This window comes from Rhinoderma darwinii, chromosome 13 (genome assembly GCF_050947455.1).
Source record: "Rhinoderma darwinii isolate aRhiDar2 chromosome 13, aRhiDar2.hap1, whole genome shotgun sequence".
Lineage (NCBI taxonomy): Eukaryota > Metazoa > Chordata > Amphibia > Anura > Rhinodermatidae > Rhinoderma > Rhinoderma darwinii.
The window spans coordinates 7,733,928-7,754,393 of NC_134699.1; the positions used below are offsets into that span (position 1 = coordinate 7,733,928).

The window sequence follows — 20,466 nt, forward strand, 5'->3', positions numbered from 1 at the left end:
TTATAAAGTTCAAAGACAAAACCTCCATGGGGCAGATTTAAAAGCAAAACGTGCGGAAAAGCAGCATCTGAGTATTCAGCCCCAACGTAATATGATGTGAACATACGAATAGGAGGATAATGGGGGGGATCCAATAGGATCCTTATTTGTATGAACACACCGCGCAGATATTTGCCCCCTATTATTTATAAACATAATATACGATTACGGGGTCCTGAGTAATCACATAACAGTTCATTTATGTACGGAGCAGAATTATCAGACTCAGATCATCTGTGTGGAAAAATATCAGCCCCTTCCTTGGGCCCTGTTTTTTTTTTTACGCGAAAACCACCCCAAAAAACGCAGAAAGAAAACACTCGCAGGAAAATAAGCGGCTGCACGCGCCTCTCACTATCGGCTCCGCCATCATCCACCTGGCATCGATCACACATTGATCTTCTGGAATAATTAGACAGATGACTGAAGTTTGTCCGATTTTTTTTTTTTTTTTTTTTTTTTTTTTTTTATTACTTAAAAAATATGATTTGGATCACGACGACACAATAAGGAACATTTATGTGAATAAGGAAGGGAGGACCGATCAGACCGGATCGTCCTCATCACTCCAGTCCGCCGGGGCATCTGTCCCAAAATAACGATCCCCAAAATTACCTGCAAAGAAAAACACTTTTAACCAGGGGGGAAGGGACTTTACATCGCACATCGATCAGATATGCCGCAAAAGTTTGGGGACTCCCAAAATTGGCCAATAATGATGGGGGTCTGTTCCTGGTAGAGAAGGGGCCACGCATGGGACAAACCACCAAAGAATGTTTAGTAATTTAACAGAAATGATAAATTGAAGATTTTCGTGATTATTTCTGCCTCCACCTCAGAATTATCCAGCAAAACGTACCAATCCCAGGGATGATCCGGAACATGTCGTTGACTTTCTTGTCCACTGCTGTGGTTAGGATCCGTACATGGGGGAAAGCATAAGCCACAGAGTGCACTCCCAGCTCCGCCATAAGAAGGGACAGCAGGAAGATCTTGTCCTCGGGAACCTCGTGGTCCTGTCAGCAGAAAAGACAGAAGAATTGAGACGGCAAATCCCCGGATTATAACCCTGATCGTCTCCCCATTCACTCACCAGCAGTACCCGAACGGCCATCATGGCTGCTGCTCCCGTGGACACGGTACAATCCATCAGAATAACGTGGTCCTCACTAATATCCTTGGGAAGTCGGAGATAATGCAGCTGAGGAGGAAACGGATGAAACAAACAACAATCTCATCCATGGCGTTACTACTTACTAAGCGATCCTTGTACACAGGGGTCCGTATTAGTGCCGTTCTGAAATGCATTAGATCTAATCAATACGATCACTATGTATCTGTTCTGTCTGATCACCCGATCCTGGATACAGCAGGTTCCCCTTTTACTTATATCAGCAGGAGATTCCATCCGTTGCCTTTAGAAAGAGCCGCAGCATCGTTACCCCAGCATAGGAGTCGGAATCCCCCCCTATAAAGTGAGAGGACCTCCTGATGACCACAGATCGGAGGTTTAGGAGAACGGTAAATATTACTCGCCAAAATTTTCCTAGTCCGGTTCATTCTCATTACAACTATTGCCCCCAATTTTTCTACCAGTGGCCCCGTACCTCCGGCTCCCCGGTGCTGGGGTTGGTCTGGATAAGAATGGTTCCAATTCTCACGTCTTTGCACACGGCTCTCAGCGCTGGTTCCATCGTCTCTCCAGCTCTCAGTATAGAAACTCCGGTTATCTAGAGCAGAAATGAGAGAACACGCAAATATTCAGACATGGGATGAATACCGGGCACAGATAATGCCAGACAGCCGCATATGCCACAACCGTAAAAACACACCCTCATTACTCACCCGTTTGCCGTCATATGTCCGTCCATTGTAGTCATGTTCTTGTGGGGTTTGCACAATGCAGCTCTATGCAAAAAGGCAAGAAAACTTAGAAGAGCAGAATCTCGTAAATGAAAGTCTCACATTCTTATAATAATTATATCATGGGGTGTATATGGAGCAGCGGTGCCCCCTGTAGGTGCTGGTTCATGTCATTATATTCTTAGGACAGGGGGGCCCACAGCGTGTTGCATCCCTCCCCTCACATTTCCATCCCTAGTAGAAGTGAATGATCTGCTGTTTCCCTCTTACTTGCTGGGGATAGGGGGAACCCAGTGCGTAGTAAAGGTGGGTGAGCTATGGTCGCCTTAGCCGCTGCCCTAATAGTAAGTACACCCTTGACTACACCATCCATTTTACACCTTACACGAACTAAAGTATTTCACCAATTAATGGTGACCACTACTACTTCAAAATGACAGGAAGTTGTCACAGCCCCGCCCCTAATACTAGTGTTACCAAATAGTAATTAAATATTTATATATCTACTTAAAGGAGAACTCCACCCAAAGTATTTCTTGGATTGCTGCTCAGCTTAAAGGGGTTGTCCCAGAATCCAAAACTATCACCTATCCACGGTGATAGGTGATAATTCTCTGATCGCTGGGACCTCCACAGATTTTGAGAATGGGGGTCCTGAACCCCCACATACTCCTCACTGACCGGCCGCAGTGAGGAAGACTTTGAATGCAGCGACAGTGTGCATGTTCGACCGCCGCTACATTCAAAGTGTATGGGAATGACGGAAACAGCGCGGCGGGGGGGGGGGGGGTGCAGCCAGGAGGATCTGGGGGTTAAGTCCCCCCCTTCTCACGATCCAGCGATCACGTCTGCTGTGCATAGGCGATAACTTAATTTTTGATTCTGGGAAAACCCCTTTATCTACCAAAACAGAAAAAAATGATTGTTCCTTTACCCTGAATGGAAGAAAGGACAGTGCGTGTTCTATCAGAAGCCGCATGAGGCGACGAGAATAGAAGATGAATTCGTCCCGACTCGTCTCCTTGTTCCTGAATAATGGAAAACGTTGACATGTTAGGGGGTCTATAGTCTGGTTGGTAACATAAATTTGTTTTCTATTCTATCCTGGGATTTTAACAGGAATGATGTTCTGGATGGGAATTCTCCATCATTAGCGAAACTTGGCCAAAAATGTCCGCCGAGAAGAGAAGGTAAACGACACCCGGCTATCACCTACCTTATTATTGTGTGCATGACGCTTACTTGAGGAGTCTCCTTTAATACGCAGAGTGTCCTTGGAAGTGGCTGCGATTGATGGGCAGAGGCCAGGGCGGCCCTAATGTCAGAAGAAAAGTGAGATAAGGGACATCCGGCAGATTACCTGTGTATATGCGTTAGTGCCAAGCCTCCCATCCACCAGTGCCAAGCAGCCATCCCCCATACAGTAGAAGGCAACACTCCACAACACATGCAATGCCTCATCTCCTATAGGACTGTACAGGATAATAGCCTCTGCTACCCCGTAATGCCACAGTTCTATACTGGTCTAAAGGATTTCACCACCTTCTGCCCATAAAGCTGAACGTAAACCTAGTCTACCACGGATCCGTCCAAACCAGGTGTGTAGTTATAGGAGGTGGAGAAGTTGCAGTTGTACCAAGACGGTACTATAAACAGCTGGCGATATTTGGGGGGGGGGGATCTCAAGTTCAACTTCTGGTCCAGACATAGTCCATACATGCATAGATAATATAGCGTCCTGGTCGCCCCCTATTATATTCCACACCCAAAGTAATAAAAGAAATGGGGTCTGAAAGATCATATTTGTAGCCTTTACTTCCTCTTCCAACTCAACATGGCAGCTACATGAATGAATGGATTGTAGTGAAGTTGGCGTAGCCGGCGGGATGACCCAAAAACCTGGCAGCTTGTCAGTCTAGCCGCACTATAACCGTGAAGCTGCCAGGTGTTACTACCATGTTATGGGTGGTTCAAGTAGATGCAACATGGCAACAACAAACTTGTACTAAGCGTACGCCTTTATCCTATAAGGTGAGCCTCTGAGTGGCATGGCAAGCAGACCTATACACTCATCTAACGGAAGCTACAGAGATAACATTAGTTTATGCTTCACACAAGAAAATAAAACATATAAATGTGTAGGGTCACCTTTTGGACATTACATTTTCTCATCTAACATGGACATCTGCACACTACTATGGATGCTGCAGGGCTAGACTAGTGAAGAGCCATCGGCAAGGTCTGGTCCCCGGCAGAAGACATAAAACATGGACAATAGTCCTCAGCACTGGAGTGTGGTTTGTACAGAACTTAATTTTATCATGATGGTGCTAAAAATATGGCCAAGAGACTGGGGAAAAATTCTTGTGAAATAAAGACCACCCCTGTCTATATGCCCGGGGGGTAGAGAGGCCGGACCCGTGGCGATCAGCCAGAATACATTAAAGGGGAAATCCAGATTGAAGGATTTGGCTCTATAGAGCGATCAGATCCCTTTGGCACAGCTCAGAGACTTCTGCTACTAGAAACCAGACACCATTGAGATGAATGGACCTTTGCTTTGCATGGAGCAGCTTCTGTGGTGCAGAGTTTGGGCAGTACCATCATAGGGTCATCCATAAATGAGGATTATCCTCCTTGGACAGGTTTCTTTTGTTCAGTAAGGGATTGCCGAGCTGGAGTTCGTAGCATTTGGATTTCTGCCTAAAGACAGATTTAGGATCCTGCAAAACGAGACCGGGTCCGCATGTCTACAGGGACTGCAAAAATGTCCCCTACCTTTCACATCAAGGGAAACAAGGAAGATATTGCATTTCAACCAGTCTCATTCCATTGTGTTTCGTGATAAGGAGTGCCTGGAATCTGGCAGCCACTTATCTCCCACGCCTATTGAAATAAAATGCACTTTGCCGAGCCAAAGGAGCATGTTTATGGGGGAGTCCGAGCTGTCCCACTTACCGTAACCTTCAGGTTGACATGACTATGCAAAAATATTTCTACTGATCTTGAGCGGAGGCTTCGCTATAGGGGCTGCAGGGCTAGGGACTGTAACTGGACTACAACCTTGTAATGGGGACCCATAGTCCACTGAGCCAAATGAGAAAGCAGGATAATGGTGCAATAACATCTCATAACCGTATTCTGATGGAGCTATCTCACCGTACGAACGGATGTATATAGATTCTATACAGGATGTGATCGTTCGATCTTAACATGGCATGTCATTGACCCAGCCCATACAAACACATCCTCAGATCTTGAGTAGCATCATGCCTTATAAGCTATTCCTATGTGGAGCGGAGTTCACAAGTCTGCTGGTTGCTACTTGGAATCAGTCAACACTTTGCTGTCAGACACACCCCTAATACAGTATATTAGGTCAATGCGTCACGTGACGTGGTTTCTACGACAGATGACTGGTATACAATCTTATTCACCCATCAGATTATGCTCTATACAGACACTGAACCAGCAGGGAGACGTGAAGTCGAAAGCTCCGCATGTCTGGATGAAGGGGATATGTTGTGCATGAAAAGTAAAGCGATTACAAAGTCCCACAACAATATATATAGACTAGATCTAGACGTCGCCCAACGTTTAAAGGTGACCCTACACTTTATAGATCACATCTGCTGCAAACAAATCACATATGGCAGACATGCGAGTGGGTTAAGCGGGTCAGATCAGTGGCCGTCACACAGATAGAATAATGCAGAGCGAGCCCACGAGGGGTTAATGGAGGTGAAGACACACGCAGGCAGCCTGAACACGGATCTCACATGTCCCAGCGGAGCTTCCTCTGCCCAGAATACACACAGCAATGAAGGAGGGGATGAGCAGAAAGGGGGGAGTCACACATAGGAGGGAAACGAGAGCAATTGGCAGTAAGGAAGGAAGTTCTGGATCAATTACTAACTTACAATGTCATTCGTTTTCTCTAGAGGACGAGCCATCTGTGTCATATCAGATTCTGGGAAAGCTGGGTGACAACTATTATGGCCTCCAAATGGTTGTTAAACGTTCCACTTCTGATGAGCCGGTGTATCTAATCCTATCCTGTATGATACAGCCTCATAACTACGTAGCACTACATTCCCCATCATGTCATGTCACTGAATTTCATTAAAAAAAATAATCTCCAGGGACAGGGTCTGCTGAGCTGTGTATCTAATCTCATGTGTGATACTGTCTGCTGAGCTGTGTATCTAATCTCATGTGATACTGTCTGCTGAGCTGTGGATCTAATCTTGTGTGATACTGTCTGCTGAGCTGTGTATCTAATCTTGTGTGATACTGCCTGCTGAGCTGTGTATCAAATCTCATGTGTGATACTGTCTGTTGGGCTTGTGTATCTAATCTTATGTGTGATACTGTCTGCTGAGCTTGTGTATCTAATCTTATGTGTAATACTGCCTGCTGGGCTTGTGTATCTAATCTTGTGTGATACTGTCTGCTGAGCTGGTGTATCTTGTGTGATACTGTCTGCTGAGCTTGTGTATCTAATCTTGTGTGATAATGTGGTGAGCTCGTGTATCTAATCTTGTGTGATACTGCCTGCTGCAGAGCTTGTGTATCTAAACCTATCCTGTGTGATGCGGTCTGCTGAGCTGTGTATCTAAGCCTCATGTGTGATAATATGCTGATGAGCTGGAGTATCTAATCCTATGTGATCCTGTACACTGGGCTGTGTATCCAAGCCTATCCTGTGTGATGATGTCTGCTGAGCTGTGTATCTAAATCCTAGTGTGTAATATCTGCTGAGCTGCTGTATCTAAGCTCTCGGACACAGCACTACATCCCCAATCATGTATGGGTAATAACCTGCCGTAGCTTGTACAATGTGCAGTTGTTCCGTCTTCTGCGGTTCTGACAGATCTCTATCTGAACGCCAAAGTAAAATCTGAAAATAGCAGCTCGGGGTGCAGCGTCCAGGCAGCGAGGCCGAGCTGACATTTATGACAGGAAGCTTCCGCTGCGGTGTGCGGAGCGATGAGAGGAAGGAGTGTGGGCAGTTTCCTGCTCTCACCACACAGCCTGACCAACAGTGGAAAATACCCCTCCACCCTAGACCTCGCCGAGGCCACATGAGACATGGGAGGGGTAGAAAAGAGACATACGTTCTGTCAGCGACGGACAGGCACAGATGTGAAGGACTCCGTATTGTCAAAGATTTTACCAAACAGGTGGAGGGACCGGCTGCAAAAGTGTGAAGAGCCCAGCACGGCCCAGCACCCAACCGTCACTTCAATGTAATAAGGTTTTCCACCTTACTAGATCTTAAAAAAGATCGGAGACTGCTGCCAAGCTAAGACTGGTTGTTAGGCAGCATATCCCTAGCAACCAGCCTGTCCCATATTAGGCTGCAGTCACACGTGGCAGATTTTGTTGCAGAAATTTCTGCGGCTGAAGTTCAGTTCTATTCATCAGAATTGGTTCCTTCTGCAGAAGGTGTAAAGATTTCCGCACGTCCAGATAAATGAATGACACGTAACGGAATTGCTGCGTATTTTCTGTCCGGAACTGCAGATGGAAAATACGCAGAATACAATATCAGCAAAGTGGGGGAGATTTAACGAATGTCATCCACGCTGCGTAAATACTCCGAGCAGAAATATCAACTGACTGAATTGCTGCGTTTTTCAGAGATGTCGTCACCATCCCCCAACATTGTGAAAAACGCAGCAAAATCCGCACCGTTTTCTGCAGTAAAAAACACGCAGGAAATGGTGCGGTTTTTCCGCAGCGGAATTTCTGCAGAATTTCTGTTACGTGAGGACAAGCCCTTAGTTGCAAAAATTTCTGCAACAAAATCTGCTGCATGTGAATCCCACCCTTAGGGGGGATTCACACGAACGTGTATTGGGTCCGTGCGGGCCGCGTGGTTTTCACGCGCCACGCACAGACCAATACAACTCTATGGGGCAGTACAGACAGTCCGTGCTTTTTGCGCAGCGTTTGTCAGCTGCGCAAAAAGCGCGACATGCTCAATATCTCTGCGTATTTCGCGCATCACGCACCCATTGAAGTCAATGGGTGCGTGAAAACCACGCAGGTCGCACGGAAGTACTTCCGTGCGAACCAACTGAAACGGCGCACCAGCTGTCAAAAGGATGAATGTAAACAGAAAAGCACCACGTGCTTTTCTGTTTCCAAACATCCAAACGGAGTGTCTTTGAGATGAGCGAACCCGGACAATCGAACCGAACTTCACCGGGTTCGGCCGAACTCGGCAAAAAAATTTCCGGTACGCGACGTCAGGAGAAAGTCACTGTCCAGGGTGCTGAAAGAGTTAAACTGTTTCAGCACCCTGGACAGTGACTTCCGATCCCAATATACATGAACCTGTAGAAAAAAAAAAACGAAGTTCTGACTTACCGCTAACTCCCGGCTTCTTCCTCCAGTCTGACCTCCCGGGATGAGTCCAAGTGACAGCTCCAGCCAATCACAGGCCAATCACAGGCTGCAGCGGTCACATGGACTGCCGCGTCATCCAGGGAGGTGGGGCCCGATGTCGAGAGGCGCGTCACCAAGGACGCGTCATCAAGGCAACGGCCGGGAGGGAAGTTCTCGGTAAGTACGAACTTTTTCTTTTTTTTTTTAACAGGTTTCTCGATATTGTGTTCGGCATTCACTGTCGAGGGTGCTGAAAGAGTTACTGCCGATCAGTTAGCTCTTTCAGCACCTTGGACAGTGACGGGCGTCGACTAGCCTCATCTCTATGATGGCGGCTGCGCGAAAATCACACAGCCGCGAATCATACACGGATGACACACGCAGCTGTCAAGTGTTTTTTGCGTGCGCACAACGCCGCGTTGTTTGCGCGCGCAAAAACGCAACGTTCGTCTGAATCTGCCCTTAGACCTAGTTCACACAAAGTTTATTGGAGCGGTTTTCAACAAGGAAACCGCACCAAAAACCGTCAAATCGCCTCCCATTGATTTCAATGGGATGCGGAGGCGTTCTTTTCCCAAAAGCGGGGAAAAAAACATTTGTGGGAAAAAAAAAGCGTCATTCTCTTCTCACGATTCCGTCTCTGACCTCCCATTGAAATCAATGGGAGGCAGAGAAAGCATTTTTCGATGAGTTTTTTGCCTACAGTGCTCAATGGCCAGAGCCGAAAAATGTGTCAAAGAAAGTGCAGGCAGGGCAAAATCTGTCTGCAAAAAAAACCTCAGTGTGAACATGGCCTAACTCGAACCTTAAGTTTAGAGTGACTGTCCACCCTGGAACTGAACATCATTTTGTTGCTGTTTTTAATTCACGGAAGTCCAACATTCGGTGCTGATCAATTTCCTAATATCTCTTTATAGCAGTTGGAGTTCCATTTGTCTGATACAGAGCTCCAAATCCCCTGCTCAGACGTGTAAGTAAACATTTATAAAACTTTGGACATGTCAGAAATTTTGATCAGTGGGGTTCGAGTACTGAGACCCCCACTAATCACCAAAACAAAGTGACAGTAGCGCTCAGGTGAGCGGTGTGCCGCTTCGTTTCTAATGGTCTCTCCTTGGAAAGCCGAGCGAGCAGTGTACGGGCTTAATAGAAAGTCTGAGTTCATACACCGCTCCCTTGGACCCCTACTGATCAAAACTTCTGACATGTCAAAAGTCTTAGAAAAGTTGAGTTATATTTTAAGAGTCTGCAGCGACCACTAGGGGGAGTATACTGCATACATTTAAAATAACAGTATGCAGTTAGCTCCCTCTAGTGGTGGCTGAAGGCAGACAGAAAAAAATGGGACTGATTGCTAAAAAGGTATTTTAAGATGCTAGTCAGCACAGAATTGTGTACTTAAAATGACATGCTATAGTGGGCATTTAATTTAGGGCCAAATTGGCAATGGGGTGGGGCAGAGATTAGGAATCGAGGCCTGGGAGGGCTACAGGGCAGCAGATTCTATAGGGTACTGGTGGGCAGTGTATGGTGTATCCCTGGCAGTAATCTCCATCTACTATATACAATTTGTTCACTGCTTTCATATTTTCCCTGTATCCCCCATATATCAGACTTATTTTAGTGATGTCATCGTTGTGGTAAATGTCTTGACATCACTTAACGCTGTCATCATGGGACCCGATTCTCAGAACGAGATATCTTTCCACAGGAAGAGCCGACCGACACGGACAGAGCAGCAAACGTCTGCGGGTCTCTTACCTGACACTGATCTCCCTCTGCAGCAATGGGACAGACATACAGACAGCTTGAAGAGGACACAGATAGACAGACCAGACACAAAGAGCAACTCCTGGAAGCCCCAAAGATCCCCCGCAGGGCACCCCTCGTTTACTGGAATAAGATCAGCATGCAGCGGGGCTTCCTGAGGCACGTGGTATATCACCCCATGTAGCAATTATTTCTGAATAATTAAAATGCATAGAGTTCCTGCACTCCTCGATGTAGCACTCTATGGATGTCTAACGGCAGCCACGGTCATTGGAACAGGTAGGTTAAGGCCCATTTACACCGGCCAATCGAGAACGAGCATACGTTACAACGCTCACTCGGCCAATTATTGGCCTGTGTGACGGAGCCGCGATCAGTCTGTTCATCGGCTAATCACATCACTTTTGCAGGCAATAAAGTCATGGTTGTCGGCAGCACATCTCACCGTGTAGATGGGATGTGCTGCCGGTTGTAATGCAAACCGATAGGGACCAAACGATTGTATTATTAATGGTTCGTACCTATACAGTATAGCATCGGCCCGTGTAAAAGGGCTGGTTAACAAGCGCCGATTGACTCGTTATATTATCGATCGACACTTGTGGGCAGAAAAATCCACCTTAAGGGCTATGAGCACCTTTTGAGAACGACTATTTAAAAAAAAATAAAACTGCATGAGAGTGTGATTGGCGCAACTTTCTAATTTTTATTAAAAATTATTTTGACTTTTTGAGATACAGCTGCTTTGTATCCTGTATATAGAGCAGCTGTATCTTACGCGGAGACCTGAATCCATCAGGTCAGCGGGACCGACGGGTTCAGTGACAGAGGGTTCTGAGTCTCTGACCGTTCAGAACTTAGATGTGATCAATAACAGCTCGAACCTGCGAGACACACAGGACCCGATCTCGCTGCACCCGTCAGTCCCGCGAACCTGACGGATTCAGGTTTCAGCGCTAGATACAGCTGCTCTATATACAGGATACAAAGCAGCTGTATCTCAAAAAGTAAAGATAATTTTTAATAAAAAGTCATTACAAAGTTACAGAAAACACACTTATAGATATTATATTTCTATATAAAAAAAAAAAAAGTTTTCAAAAGGTGTCGCATGTCTCATGATATGGCCCCTTTAAGCATGAGGTGGTGACTGGGTGTAACAACAATGGCTCCTATACTGAGTCTTCATTTCCACTCACCTCCTCCAGCTGACTATGTACGTGCTGCACAATCAAGTCAATGGCCACTGTATTACCGCTACCTGAAAGACATAGGAACGAGAGGAAAGTTCAAACAAAATTGGTGGTGACCCCCTTTATGGTAGTCCCGTCCGCCCCCCCACCGGATATTTCTCTCTCACTTGAAGCTCTACAGTATCTTACCTCTCGGCACGACAATATCTGCAAGGCGCATAGTGGGCTGTATGTACTGGTCAAAAGCCGGCTTCACAAAGGCATGGTACTGTTTGAGGACTCCCTCAATATCTCGGCCTCGCTCTGAGATGTCCCTCCGAAGCCTCCGTACAAGGCGGATATCGGAATCTGTGTCTACAAAGATCTTCATGTCTAGAAGCTGCAATGAAAACGCAGGCAACTACTTTAAGATGGGGTAAGAAGTGTGTATACAGCCGGGTTACCGTATATATCGTGACCTATAGGAAGATAATAGTAAATATGAACCCCAAACCCAAAAAGTACAAACCTTTAGAAGATCTGCGTGTGCGAATGCCATGATCCCTTCAAAGATGATCACGTTGGCTCCGTAAAGGGTTTTCTAATGAAAAGATCACAAGGAAATGAAGATCATATATGTACGAATATCAGGGGTCTCATCTGTTGGACCACCACCGATCTAAATTATATTACCGATCCCATAGTGATAAACGTAAATGCCTGAAATCCCCCCTCGACTGTCCGCTGTATATTTCCGGCGAGCGGTACAGGTCCTTAAACCCGCGCCGTAGTACATTTATGGCGTGGGTTTAAGATGGCGGCCGACGGTGTCTGACCCTGGAGAGAAGTTTTCACCGCTTCTGTATTTTCTGTACTCACGCGTTTAGCACTCAATGAGCCTCTATTGGCCCGACTGGTCACATGATCGCTGGCATGCCGGTAGTGGGGGGGCTGCTGCTGGGTCTAACTAGCCCCGGCACAGCAACAATAGTCGCTACAACAGTATCTGTGCAGCCCCAGTTACAGCGAAAGAGTAAAGTATAGTGTAAAAAAAAAAAAATCACGAAATAATAAAGTCCCCAAATGTCTTTTCTGACCTTTGAGGGACCGACCAGAATAATAAAAATAAAATAATCGTTAAAAAACTAACAATAGATTCAATAAAAATAGACAAAAAATACCCTCCCCCCAAAAACGCTTCCCACACCCATCACTTGCCCTGACCCAATTACCCTATATATGGACAGTGACATCATGGGCTTCTACAATCCCGGAGTCCCTTGTCAGAATGCTACCGCTACTCTGGTCGGAGACTCCATAGTTGAAAACCTCTGACGTCACTTTCCATATATGGAAAGTGACATCAGGGGCTACCCCAGGGCCGGAATCCCCGGGGAGCGCTACCGGATGCTCTTCCTGCCGACTTTGTCCCTGGGGAAGCTCCCCAAGGTATATGTTTAATGTATACCTCTGACCGATGCCATAAAGCAGCCTCCAGTACACATAGCCTTCGGTGTTAAAAAAAAATTAATATATGTTTTTCTTTTTGTGGGTTCCTTAGGGATGGAGCAGCGTAGACTACTATGTTATTCCATCCTCCAAAAAAAAAAAAAAGTATACCATTCTTTACCAGCCCGGCGGAGGCCAAAGGGAGATTCTTTTAGCCTCCATTTGCCTAACGGGGCCCCTATGGACACGTTTAGTGTGTACGTCAAGAGATTTCCCGACGCGCACGCTAAACATCGGGCTACAACGCAATGTGAACCAGGCCCAACGCAAGCAGAAAATGGCTAAACGGGTCCTGAAGGCTCCAAATAGCCCGGTCCTGAACATCTCCCCCTCCTAAACCACTGCAGTGCGACCCCCCCCCGTCCATCCCCTCACCCAATCTTTGGTTCGGCTGTGAGTGCTGAAGTCGTATGTGGGGATTTTCACACTCTTTCCCTGTTTCAGCTTCTTCAATGTGCTGATCATGAGGTCAAAGTCAAACGAGTCCGGGTGATCAAAGTTATATTCATTGCAGGCCGCCTGGGCCTCCTGTTCTTCCGTCAGCACCTGCAAGACCGAACATGGATTATATATTAAAGTTATCAGGGGTTGAATACTTTTGCAAGTCACATTAAAACCAAGTGTCCAACTCCAAGGTGACTTCTAATATTCTTAATAATGTAAAGTCGGGGTACTTTATTGTGTGATGCGCTTCTCTGCTTAAAGAGGTTATGCAGCAGCTTAGTACACTGCCGGAGCTGCTGCCAAACCTCTTTTAATAGCAGAAGGGATATCCATTCCAATTACCGATGATACGAAGCTCCCCCTAATGGACGTACCGGGGATTGGGGCATTTGGAGGGACATATATTGAAAGATTTGGGTTTACCTTGTAGAAAGAGTCCATAGATAAGAGGACCACCCAGGGGACATCCAGAGCTTCAATGATCATCCGGGCAACGGTGGTTTTACCAGACGCGCTGCCACCACCTAGACCTGGCATGAAAAAGAGTGAAGTAGAGCAATAAAAAATGTAAAAGTATGAAAAACCACTTAAAGGGGTTGTTCAGTTTAGAAAACAAATTTTCATACACCCTATTGGAGGAGTTTATAGAGGGGGCTCCTCATCTCTTGGTGTGAAGCGGTTCCATAAAACGTCTCTTGCTCGAGCGCTGATCAACGTGACAGCTCGTCTGCTCCTTTCACAAGGATTAATCATCGATCGTGTATGGGGAAGAGCGCTAGTTTGCCCAATTATTGGCCCGTGTAAAAGCTAATGCTTCACTTGTCCTGTGGTGGCGCTGCAGGGAAATTAAACACTTACTGCCAGGTTTCCCCACAGATCACAGCTGATCACTGGGGTCCCAGCAGGGGAGATACTTTGTGATTAGTTGCTTACATAGGGGGGGGGGGGGTTGTCTTATTAGATCTGGCTCCCGATATCTCTGGCTGATTTTGCAGCGACCGCCTAGTAACACATTCTCTGCATAAAAAGTTTCTGACTGCTGAAGTCTTACCGATCACAAAAGCCTCCTTAGACTGCGTCCCGTGCTCGTTGTACCAAGGAGGTCGTCCGGCGGTGTAGATGGTCCTCTTGCTGGTTCTGAGGAGAGGGGGCTCTGACTTACACTGGCTGGTCGTCCGCCTTCGGCTGGATCGTCCGGAGCCGGCTGGGGGTAGTAAGCCATGACCGGAGTCTGCGCTGCTGGCGATAACAGGGGATGAAAAATATTAGTAAAGGAGGAAAAGGATCAACAGGAAGATAATCCATGGATGGGTAACATCTAGAACGGGTACTATATGAATAGCAACGATCACTGAATAAAGGTAAAATTCTAAGGTTTAAAGAAAAAATAAAATATCTTGTTACAATGTCCCCATTGTTTAAAGTGCAGAGCAGCCGAATGTGGGCGGGGCTGCAGTGTGATTGACAGCTCTGCCCTCCGGTCCTGTGTTACAAGATCATTGTACTCAAAACCGTAGAGGCGATGTTCACACTACCGCTCGAGGGATCTTTCGGGATTACGGTCCAGCTTCCCTGTATTTTTGATGGTAAGAATAGTGCCGTCTGATTCTCTATTCTCGCTGTCAATAATACCAGTCAGTCAGCGTCCGTTTAGATCCATCAGAAAACGTATCGGTCACAATGTCTCAGTTTATTAATGAAACCTCAATGCGTGTCTGAGAAAATGTCGTTTTTACAGAGCTGCAGGCTGGGCGCGATGTTCTGCGACAGCACAAGATCCACACAACAGCAGGGAATGGACAGCGCTATCTGCATCCTGGCCTCTGTCTACGGACATCTCCCTTGGATACCAGATTTTGGTATTTTTATGTTTAGACCCCCTGCAGTGTGTCTGGAACGTAATGTGTGGTTGTTGTTTTTTTACCGCTGTATAAGGCTGGGTTCACACGTGCATGTTCGGTCCGTAATGGACGGACGTATTTCGGCCGCAAGTCCCGGACCGAACACACTGCAGGGAGCCGGGCTCCTAGCATCATAGTTATGTACGATGCTAGGAGTCCCTGCCTCTCCGTGGAACTACTGTCCCGTACTGAAAACATGATTACAGTACGGGACAGTTGTCCCGCAGCGAGGCAGGGACTCCTAGCGTCGTACATAACTATGCTGCTAGGAGCCCGGCTCCCTGCAGTGTGTTCGGTCCGGGACTTGCGGACGAAATACGTTCCGTCCATTACGGACGTAACATGCTCATGTGAACCCAGCCTAAAACTACGCATTTTATTCCAGCATTACACTTGGCGTCAATGTTTGAAGGAAAAATTAAACGCGAAAAACACAGCAAAATCTGCACGCGTTATATCCGGACTTCACGGATTTCACCCTTTGCATTGCAGACGGCAAAATCTGCAGTAAAAAAAACAAAACACAGAGTACCCCGATTTCCGCCACAGATTTTGACGTGGATTTGAAGCGAATTTCACAATATAATAAGTGTGCCACAAATAATAAAATCTGCAGCAGAAAAATCCACCAAGTGCGAATGGGGTTTTATATGATCCCATATACTGACATTGTACTGTAAATTTGTTGCAGGATTTTGGTGCAGAGTTTGAACCGAAAAATCCACTATAGCCCTGCCGCATCTGAATTCAGCCTAAGAACCGGTTCACATCTGCGTCGCGGGCTCCGTCACCGATCCAGCCAAAAATACCGGACACAATAGCGCAGCATGCTGGTAAAATCACGGAAACCTGGCAGAACCCATAAAAGCCAATGGGTTCCGTCAAGCGCTAGTGATGTCCGTCATACAACGAAACCGGCGCTTCTGGTATTTTCGTTGTATGACGGAGGAAGCAGAACAACGGAAACACCAACAATGTGAACCCGATCTTACGTCTACAACTCTAGGCCTATAAACTTTCATACGTCTGCCGTTATAGGACACTGTATATGTTTTCTTGCGTAATCACCTTGTATGAAATGCGTAAGTCTTCTACGCTTTATAAAAAAAACGGTAAACCAATGTATACGGACCAAATATATGCAAACTTTTTGCATAAGTTTGGCTAATGATTCTCTATGGCATCAACATATACACCAAACATATACATATAGCGACATCATTGCTCTATCCCGTATATATACACGGACCAAGCTGCGGAGACCCTATGCTTTTCACGCAGACAGTGGGAAAGGTTAAAGACCCTTTCATCTCAATGAAGCAAATATTAAGGAATTACAACACGAACAGATTCTAAAATAACCGGCCGCCCCGTCCACCGGTAAGAGGATCAATGCCAACGCGTTTTACATTATTATAGTCAGGAAATCACTGCTGCAAACCTTCCCGGTAGTCCTGAAGACTCGACCCCCCCCCCCCCCACATCCAGTATAATAGACAATATACGAGGACACGGCTCTACGCCATTCGTTACCGCACGCTGCTCTACAGAGATTTTCTAGCTGGATGACCGGACGGCTGCGTCCACGTACATCGCAGGACAGCAGGTTTATTTAGCGCAGGGAAGGGGGTGACGGCGTAATGTCGGGAGGTGGGGACGTCACGCGATCCTCGGGGCATCATTACAAAGCTTCTAAAATGTCCTGGCTCAGGCTGAAGCAGTCACAACAATCCTGACACAGAGCAACAAAAACAAGCTGCAGAGAAGCTGCACCGCTGTGTTATAGGAGATCGGAACAGCTGCCAGGTGCCTATAGGGCAGCACAATACGTGGAGGCGACTGCTGCGGATACAAGACTCAGGGCTATAGGGTCAGTAAGGATCTGGGACCGGGCAGGTAAGTAGCACTGACCTGGTGTGCGCCCCAAGATTCCAACACCCGGTCACCCCCGAACCAGGACACAGGGACAGACTCATCGGGAGAAAATCCTGTGTCCCTCTCAAGTAGGGATTATGTTCCAGGCTGGTATTAATAGCCTGGAGGATATAAATATGGCTGTGCAAAACCAAGCACAACAAACACGGCTGGTCACAGGACGCGTGCGATCATCACTAACGGCAGGCGTAACGGTGATTGACCACAAGAGGCGATCCCTACTGATCATCGTGCAATGTTAAGAAAAGGATCGAAACGATTTTCCAATTGTTGCAGCTATCTACAGTGTATGTCCCTTTAATTATGGAATGGGGGCATGTTGACCTGTGTATGACACCCTGCCCTGTTTACCAACACTCAATTTAAAGGGGTCCTCCAATCTTAAATAAAGCTTAAAGGGACGCTCCGAACAAAACTGATGCCTAATGCAGAGCCTGCGGGAGGGGGCACGACGCTGTTCTTTGAATCCCTGTGTCACATACCACCCCCTATAGACCTGCATTAGGAATAACCCAGTGTTATAGATTTGTCCGGAGTGTCCCTTTAATGCACCACGATTATCCCACTTTGTGTTGATCGCAGTGCCATATCGTGCATTGCTGCCACGAATATTAGATTATAGGGGGCTGCATTCTCAGAGTTCTTTGCACAGGCTATTTCACATGACCCCCATTAACGCCATCTGACCCCAGCCCCATTAAATCCTGTTTACATATTTTTGGATGCACTAATTGGCACATTTTTGAAAAGTATTCATTATCGCCAAGTGGAATTGTCCTAAAGGTTCCGGGGATAGACCTGGTCCTCATTTTAACAACCCCCTGTGACGTCAGGGCGGCGCTATCCATGAGCTATGGTCCCTCTGAGCCAATCACAGCTCAGCACACAATTCGGAGTTACAGCGAAACATTAAAATGGGTTCTCAAAAAGAAGCCCCTTCTACGTGTACAGAAGTCGCCGTCACTCATAGGTCAAACCTTACACAGCAGAACAGCGACCCGGTGACATCGGCTACAGGACAAGAATGGCGAAACCGGAGCCGCGGCGACATCACTGTACTATAACCCCCCACATCCCCTACAGTAAGTATACAAACAAGACGGTCATACAATGCCCCCCCCCCTCCCCTGGTAACGTCTTCAGGGGGTTTCTGTAAAATGAAAAGATCTGCAACTTTCTAATACATTTCATCACCATTTCAAAACACGTGCTTGCTGTCAGTGAAAAGCAATATTCTTGCTTACACCCAAAGGGAGAAAACCTATGCACGCACGTTTTTTACAGCTCGCAGGAAAAAAAAAACGCCTCCGCCTCACATTGAACTCATGGGGAGGCGATTTCGGGCGTTTTTTATCGCCGCTGTTTCCAACTCGGGTTCCGCTTCAAAAACAGCGCCAAAATACTCCATGTAAACTAGCCCTTCTACTTCTCACAGCTGAAGGTTTGTTACAATTGTACGCAGTCTAGACAATCTTCCGTGAGATAAACATCACATCAGAGCACAAATCTCTCTCCTGTCCTCATAGATACATTGTAGCAGTCTGGAGGCCACGCCCTTAAAGGGGTAATCCAGTTACATTTTATAACTTTTGGATGGGCTATAATGTATCAATTTAACGTAATCCTAGTTTTTCATAAGAAAAAAGTCTGTATGTTGCACGTGCCCCTTGTCGAAACGAGAATAAAACAATATCGTCACATAGTCTGGCCCATTCACGGTCTAGTATCCCTCAAGAACGCGCATGCGCCAAGTTGGACGTGCGTCAGGCTGCTCAGAGATTAGCCAATCAGGGCGCGCAGGCCGTCGTGAGCGCGCTTTGATAAAAGCGGAGAATTTTAGGAAAGTAGAAAGACGGCTCAGACAGGTGACACGGCCGCTGCTAGAACGCGCTCCAGTATCTCGGAAGACGTCATCACGCCACCGGAATACCCTGAGGATTATCTCGACTGGATACAACTGTAACAAACCCTCAGCTCACAAAAACACTGTTCCCCATTCCATTTATTTTCTGTTGTGCCTCAGCGGCAACTATAGCAAATTCTTTTGCGCTATTCAGGCCTTAAAAAAAAATGAAACACCTGCTGGATCCACAAGGGATTCAAAACATATAAGCGGTTATGGCTGCGTTAAAGGGTCTGTTCAGATAAAGCCCCTTTTAAAAGGGTTCCAGAAGCCCCCACAGCCTGGAGGGGAGATGGAACGGTCGTCCATGTGCTACGGCGCCGTCCGTTCTGGCTCATAGAGGGGAGTCTACACTAATGGAGCACATGGAGAGGGGCGGTCTTCATGAGACAATCCGAAGAATAGAATCCATGATGCTAATGTGAACAGAGCTTTAAGTCTTTACCGGTTTTTAGCCTCTATGTGTAAACAGCAATGTTCCTAGTCACTGACAGCAAGCAGAGATCTTGGAAATGGTGAGGAAACAGTCTGAACCTTGATGGTTGTAGTGACCGCTGCCCCCTGCAGAGTTCTGGAAATGGGGGGGGGGGGGCGTTGTGTCCATCACATGACCCGAGCTGTGCGACACTTTGCGGCAGCTTCATGGAGAAGCTTTGCGGCTGTTGCAAATGCTCTAGCATTGTTGTTAAACTACAATTCTCAACCTTGCACCTGCTGTGATTTGTAGTTACACGACAGCCGTGGAGAGACCGGGCTAAGAGTGACACAGCAGCAGCTCCCAAAGTCTTACAATGTCGTCTCCTTCCTCTCCATTACTGTAGTTACTCCAAACCACGGTAACCTGTCTCCTCCCTCTTCCAGTCTCCCTCTCACCTTTCAATGCCCCCAACCTCCTTCCCAGACCAGACTCTCTCAGGCTCCGCCATTGCAGGGGAATGTCACAAGCAGGAGCCGCAGAGGTTGTCGGTAATTGTAGTTCGAGGCAGACGCCTAATAGGACGTAAATTGCCAGATTGGACTACAGTTCCCGACAGACCCTGCGGCAGTAAGCGACGCCAACAGGAGGCTGCGGCAGTCTGGTTACCTAGGTAACCAAATACAAGCAGGCATGGGAGAAGATGGCTTCCATAGGCCTCACATTATCAGTACAAAAATAAATCACCAGTCAGCCATGTTTACCCAGAGATCCCTTTAGTAACCAATAGGAAATAAAAATTGTAGAACACGTGACAAACCGATATTGACATGTTCAATTACTTAAATGTACTGGTTGCCATTAGTTACAGCGGCCATTACTTATCGCTGGCCATAGATAAAAGGATAAAGTAACAGTATTAAAGGGTTAACACAGCCACGTACCCTCGAATGGGAAATAGGTACGCTATACCCACTAAAATATTCTTTAAGTGACTCATTTTGTGCCCCAAAAATGGTGCAGATAAATGGGTTATATTTATGAAGGACGTGCGCCGGTTTTAATTTTTCTGTGCCCCATGTACGACAGAAAGATTGAAAAAAAAAGACGCATTAAAGGGGC

The 20,466-nt window shown here is 46.7% G+C and overlaps 1 protein-coding gene and 1 long non-coding RNA gene across 4 annotated transcripts in view; one reads left to right on the plus strand and one right to left on the minus strand.

Annotated features, from left to right (window-relative positions):
- LOC142666113 (uncharacterized) overlaps nt 1–10,552 on the plus strand; it is a 45,787-nt gene extending 35,235 nt beyond the window's left edge. The window contains exon 3 of the long non-coding RNA XR_012851639.1: nt 10,007–10,552. This is a non-coding gene — a long non-coding RNA (uncharacterized LOC142666113). The remainder of the gene's footprint in view (nt 1–10,006) is intronic.
- Nucleotides 512–19,900, minus strand: LOC142666111 (uridine-cytidine kinase-like 1). 3 transcript variants are annotated; one of them, XM_075846043.1, is made up of 15 exons: nt 19,803–19,900; nt 14,242–14,426; nt 13,614–13,720; nt 13,122–13,292; nt 11,767–11,838; nt 11,448–11,637; nt 11,265–11,326; nt 10,057–10,073; nt 3,119–3,217; nt 2,837–2,930; nt 1,885–1,947; nt 1,647–1,769; nt 1,133–1,240; nt 899–1,055; nt 512–654 (listed from the first exon to the last, which is right to left on the minus strand). In XM_075846043.1, the coding sequence occupies exons 1-15, from the start codon at nt 19,853–19,855 to the stop codon at nt 584–586; spliced, it is 1,572 nt and encodes a 523-aa protein (XP_075702158.1). In that variant the 5' UTR covers nt 19,856–19,900; the 3' UTR covers nt 512–583. The 3 variants fall into 3 exon arrangements, with proteins under 3 accessions (XP_075702158.1, XP_075702157.1, XP_075702159.1); XM_075846042.1 differs by having other exon boundaries at nt 14,242–14,429; nt 19,803–19,897; XM_075846044.1 differs by lacking the exons at nt 512–654; nt 899–1,055; nt 1,133–1,240 and adding an exon at nt 1,271–1,507 and having other exon boundaries at nt 14,242–14,429; nt 19,803–19,897.
- Between the last annotated feature and the right edge of the window lie 566 nt (nt 19,901–20,466).